Below are 5,759 nucleotides of genomic sequence, written 5' to 3' on the forward strand. Positions count from 1 at the left end.
TTATAGCTATGTATTAGTTGTCTGATTTCTTAATTCCCGTGTTTTTTTTTGTTTTTTCTTTCCTTATAAGAGAAATTCCGTTTGAGGTTAGTGTCATGTTCCGAAATTATCTCACATGTTTACTTTATTTATTTTTGGCTTTCTTTCTGAAATGATGAATCACAGAACAAATTGAGTCCGTGTTCTTCCAATTTTTTCATTGTCTTCAATGATCTTAATTAGGCGTCAAGCAGCCATGCCAAGGTTATTTTATTAATAGTAGCAATGTCCTATACGGAATCAGAGGAATAAATACTTTATATATACGACAAACAAGTCTTTACAGCATTAGTAATTGCTCCTTTATCAATATTAGAAAATCTTGTTATTATAGCTATGTATTAGTTGTCTGATTTCTTAATTCCCGTGTTTTTTTTTGTTTTTTCTTTCCTTATAAGAGAAATTCCGTTTGAGGTTAGTGTCATGTTCCGAAATTATCTCACATGTTTACTTTATTTATTTTTGGCTTTCTTTCTGAAATGATGAATCACAGAACAAATTGAGTCCGTGTTCTTCCAATTTTTTCATTGTCTTCAATGATCTTAATTAGGCGTCAAGCAGCCATGCCAAGGTTATTTTATTAATAGTAGCAATGTCCTATACGGAATCAGAGGAATAAATACTTTATATATACGACAAACAAGTATATATGTCTATATCTGCTAATATTTATCTTTCGTGTGACAACGAAATTCATATTTTTGGAAGAGATCACCTTAAACAAAATACATTGGACGGGCCATCTTGGTCAACGTGATGATCAGTTAATTAATGGTTTTTGAATTTTTAAAATTGATGTAGACGCTGTTAAAAGTAATTTTTTAGGGTAAGATGCATTAAACCCAGGCTTTGATTTCGTGGTTATGAAGATTAAAAAGTACGTCATGATCAGTAATATATAATCTAATAACGTGACCTTCATGCATGAGAAGTTTAACTGCAATTTCATACCTTGTATAATATAATTATTTTGTTTTCAAGATCTATACAATATAGATCCAGTGTTTGACGTTGTTATGTACACTCAATTTACAGATTTGAGTGATTAATTTGTACATGCCAATTATCTTATCTACTTATATTTCTCTCTTCTAGAAAGGTTTTTACTGAGGCCTATTTTGAGAGTTATTCTTCAATTGTCTAGTTTCTGCTTTAACCTTATGGCGTCAGTTCACCACTTGTCATTTTTAGCTTCCTGGTGTTTTTTAGGAACTTTTCTTTTTCTTGTCTTTTGCTGTATTTCTTACCCATTATTTTTGAATTTTATTTATTCTATTCAATAAAATAGAGTGAGGAGCTTAGCGTGGGATAGAAGTTTAAAGAGGTGCCAACCTAATTAGGTTGTTTTGCTGCTAGTTGTCTTTCTCATCATTAATTATAAATAAATAAAAAAACCTTAATTTTTGTGACAGTTACTTTAAATATTACTCTGATACTTAATGACCTCGTTTAATTCATAAATTTAAACATAAATTTTATTTTTTACAAGAAAATACTAAAGAAAAAGATTTGAACCTTATGGTTCAATCTGCATACCAAACAACATGATCTAAATATTTTATATTAATTGCTCGAAACTTTAATATTATTCATAAATATGCTTAAAAAACTTGTAGTTTCTACCTTTAATCAATCTAGGAAACATATTGAAGAAAAAATGTTAACATTTTGTTTGAAAAATGTTTGAAAGCACCACTAATGTTAAGTACTATAATTAGTAATAGAAAATGGACATGATTTGTGGGTCAACATTTGTGATGACATGATATACACTCATGGTACTATTTAACGCATAGGGCTGCTTGACTAATTAATTAAAGAGCTATAAAAAAAGGAGAACAATTTATTCTTACGAGAATAGCACGTTAAAGATATTACAACACAGAAACATGCTTTTAAAGGGATAAAACTTTAAGAACAACTACTTAATAATGATATCAGCACACAAAACTTTCACTACAGACATTGGCAAAAGCTGATGACACATAAACATAGAAATTATAAGGGTTCGGTTTAATTCAAATGACTTGAAGGCGAAGTTGGTCAATACTAGATTGCACATCAATCTCATCCCCATTAGCCTCCAAGGACCGCTTGTAGGTGGCTCCGCGGTACGCTGGCGGGTGAGAATCGTCGACAAACTCCGGCGCCGGCTTCACAAATGTATCCAACGACGGTCCGTGAAGTGTGGCCACGGATATCCTCTTCACCTTGTTGTTGTCCACCACCACTCTGTGAACATGACTCTTGTACTTACCATTTGTTAAAATCTGTCATATTTGACCATTATCATCAATTAATTAATAACAATATCAACCACGTTTAGAAGGCACTGATTTTTGAAACAAGAATGAAATATAGGACTCCTCTTTACTTATAAAATTAATGAACAATGTTAGGTATCTCACGTCTATTAATTTTTTTTTCCATTAAATTCCGCAACAAATTATAAGGTTTTTTAAAAAAAAAAAAAATAGAGAGAATACGAATATGAGAAATACAACACTTTCCAATTAATTATTAATGAAAGGAGGGATAAAAAAATAAAAAACGCGAAAACAGACAGGAATTAAAAAAAAAAAAAAAAAAACCTACTCCCCTTAATAAAATTAATTAAGAGATGCCTCATTAAAACCGCTCGACCTAGAGAGTCGTAACGTAACAAATAACAAGTTGTTATGCATCTTTATTAACAAAAATTAATAAATAGTAATATGTAAGAATTAAGTTGTTAATTATTTTCCAAAGTAGTTAAATATAACTCTCTATAACTAGATTTTCTCATTAATTATAAAATGAACCAACCAACTAAATGTAATATATATATATATATATATTATTAACAAAAATTAATAAATAGTAATATGTAAGAATTAAGTTGTTAATTATTTTCCAAAGTAGTTAAATATAACTCTCTATAACTAGATTTTCTCATTAATTATAAAATGAACCAACCAACTAAATGTAATATATATATATATATATATAGACACACACACACACACACACATACACCTCAAGGTGATCGCCAAGATTGATGAAGATAGCGTTAGGGGGCATGTCATAAACGTCGATCCAGTTTCCGGCATTCGATAGTATTTGGAGGCCGCCATTAACGTCTTGAACGAGCGAGACGAAGAAGCCAGGGTCGGTGTGATCAGGTACGCCGACGGCACCTTTGGATTGGAAATTTGGAGGATAAAGGTTCATTGCAGACACATCAAACCCTGATTCAAGGTTGAATGCCTTCTCTATGTAGCATTCTTCAAATCCTAATGTTTTTGATACTGCTTTACCTAAACCACGTACCACTTCTCTCAATCTCTTGAAATATTCCTCCATAGCCTCACTGCGTATGCATGTCCAAAATCAAACAATAACGGATGAAGCAAAATTGTAACACTAGATATCTATGATCATGTGTTATATATATCATGAAATAGTTTTATGATAATATCATGAGATATGCATCAATTCTGTTATGAGTTCAATAAAAATTAAAACTTCTTGGTCTTTGAACTTCTTTCTTTCCTGATGGTTGATAACTTTTATGACTTCTGTGGAGGAAAATTATATTTTACATATCGTTATTTTTATTAGTATTTTGATTTTATAATTTGTTTTAGTTATTAGAAAATCTCTAGATTTGATAGCTACGTAATTTACTTGATTAGCAGTTTTCAATATATACCTAAAACTAGGGCAAGCAATCTGAGTAGTGACACGACGACATGACTCGAAATCCGCAAGAAGTTAGCGGGTTTAGGTTTACTATAAATGGGTTTGGGTCATAATCAGGTTAACACGATTAACACGATTAATAAATAAATTGGGTTAAGGTTGACCTCCTAACACGAAGTGACATGATTAACTATATGTGTTATCTGCAATCTAATTATATGTGATATAACATGAAAGTTTATATGATATATTAAATACAAATAATGTGAATTTTAATATTTGTAGGTAAAATTCATTTATTTTTTATAAAGGAAAAGATAAATTAACCAATAAGCATGTTATACATGTCTTAACCGTGTTAAATAAGTCATTATTGTATTAATTATTTATTTAATATTTTAATTTAAACGGGTTATACGGATTGACACGATTAACACGATCAATCAATGGATCGTGTTTGGGTTGACATTTTTGACACGTTTAATAAACATGTCGTGTTTAGGTTGATATTTTCTGATATGATTAATAAACGAGTTGACACGAACACGATCCACTAACACGAATTGTAACTTTTACCTGAAATCGGCTGGTTTAGGAGGGCAATGGAAGCGAGGATGAGCAACCACCTTAAGATATTCCCTATTCTCTCCAGGTGAGGAGCGCAAGCCCCATCTGATCCTATCTGTTGGATTCTTTTTCTCGTACTGCCTTCGATCCTCCACCTCTATCGGATCAAAGAAATCAGAAATTCCCTTGAAAACGCTCTCGAAAACATTATCAGTGATACCATGATTAACGAGCTGTTAACCGAGTTAAATAAGTCATTATTGTATTAATTATTTATTTAATATATTAATTTAAACGGGTTATACAGATTGACACAATTAACACGATCAATCAATGGATCGTGTTTGGGTTGACATTTTTGACACGTTTAATAAACATGTCGTGTTTAGGTTGATATTTTCTGATATGATTAATAAACGAGTTGACACGAACACGATCCACTAACACGAATTGTAACTTTTACCTGAAATCGGCTGGTTTAGGAGGGCAATGGAAGCGAGGATGAGCAACCACCTTAAGATATTCCCTATTCTCTCCAGGTGAGGAGCGCAAGCCCCATCTGATCCTATCTGTTGGATTCTTTTTCTCGTACTGCCTTCGATCCTCCACCTCTATCGGATCAAAGAAATCAGAAATTCCCTTGAAAACGCTCTCGAAAACATTATCAGTGATACCATGATTAACGAGCTGCACATATACACATAAAGTGAAATATCAAAATCAATGTCAAAGGACTTTAGCTAGAAGGACAAATAATAATAACAATAATGATAATAATAATAATAAATAGTTCTTGTAAGGCTTTCATGTCCCAGGATGAATCAATTATTAATCATGTCTTGTTTAGAAAAGAAGAAAAGGTTATAAAGATGAAAAAAAAAATCATGAATATATATATATATATATATACACACACACACACACATACGTACATAGAAGAAGCCGTAGTCCTGGCAAACATGTCTGAGGTAATTCAGGGCTTTGGAACGTTGATTAGGATCATTGGAGAAGAGCATAAAATAGTCAATTGTTGGGACGTCATATTGTTCGTGATCATAATTATAAGCAGCTTTCGTGGTATTATAACAATAAGGCTTTTGATTAATAGAGACATCAGAAATCAATGCAGCCATTTGAGAGAGAGAGATATATCAGTTAGAGAGAGCAAAGTGGCTTAGAACTAAAAACAGAATATGTAAGAAGACTTGAGCAAGTTGCTACTTTGCATGCGTGAATCGAGCTCCTCTTGTCTAAAATTTATAGAGCGTTGGGATGCATGTTCCGTAACATAATTGATCATCACCACCGACAAAAATTAAGTTTTTTATTGTATAAAATATTAATTGATAACAATAATAACATGTTATGAAATAGTAAAGAATGACCAACGTCTAATTTTCATTGCCTAGCTAGTCTCAACTAGAAAAAGAAAATATAAAAAGCGTGGTTCTTAAGAGAAAAGATAAACATTG

At 31.7% G+C, this 5,759-nt stretch overlaps 1 protein-coding gene across 1 annotated transcript; it reads right to left on the reverse strand.

Moving 5' to 3' along the window:
- Positions 1-2,057: 2,057 nt before the first annotated feature.
- On the reverse strand, positions 2,058-5,420 carry LOC21395810 (flavanone 3-dioxygenase 3). The gene is made up of 4 exons (XM_024175832.1): positions 5,220-5,420; positions 4,751-4,974; positions 3,055-3,388; positions 2,058-2,309 (listed from the first exon to the last, which is right to left on the reverse strand). Exons 1-4 carry the CDS (start codon positions 5,418-5,420, stop codon positions 2,058-2,060), a joined length of 1,011 nt encoding a protein of 336 aa, XP_024031600.1.
- Positions 5,421-5,759: the final 339 nt, after the last annotated feature.

The sequence above is a fragment of the Morus notabilis genome, unplaced genomic scaffold (assembly GCF_000414095.1).
Source record: "Morus notabilis unplaced genomic scaffold, ASM41409v2 Scaffold544, whole genome shotgun sequence".
Lineage (NCBI taxonomy): Eukaryota > Viridiplantae > Streptophyta > Magnoliopsida > Rosales > Moraceae > Morus > Morus notabilis.

Coding starts and splice junctions, on each gene's coding strand:
- LOC21395810 (XM_024175832.1), bottom strand. CDS start 5,420: ATGGCTGCATTGATTTCTGATGTCTCTATTAATCAAAAGCCTTATTGT. Junction 4,975..5,219: donor AGGACTACGGCTTCTTCTAT/GTACGTATGTGT, acceptor GTATATGTGCAG/CTCGTTAATCATGGTATCAC. Junction 3,389..4,750: donor CCTAAACCAGCCGATTTCAG/GTAAAAGTTACA, acceptor ATGCATACGCAG/TGAGGCTATGGAGGAATATT.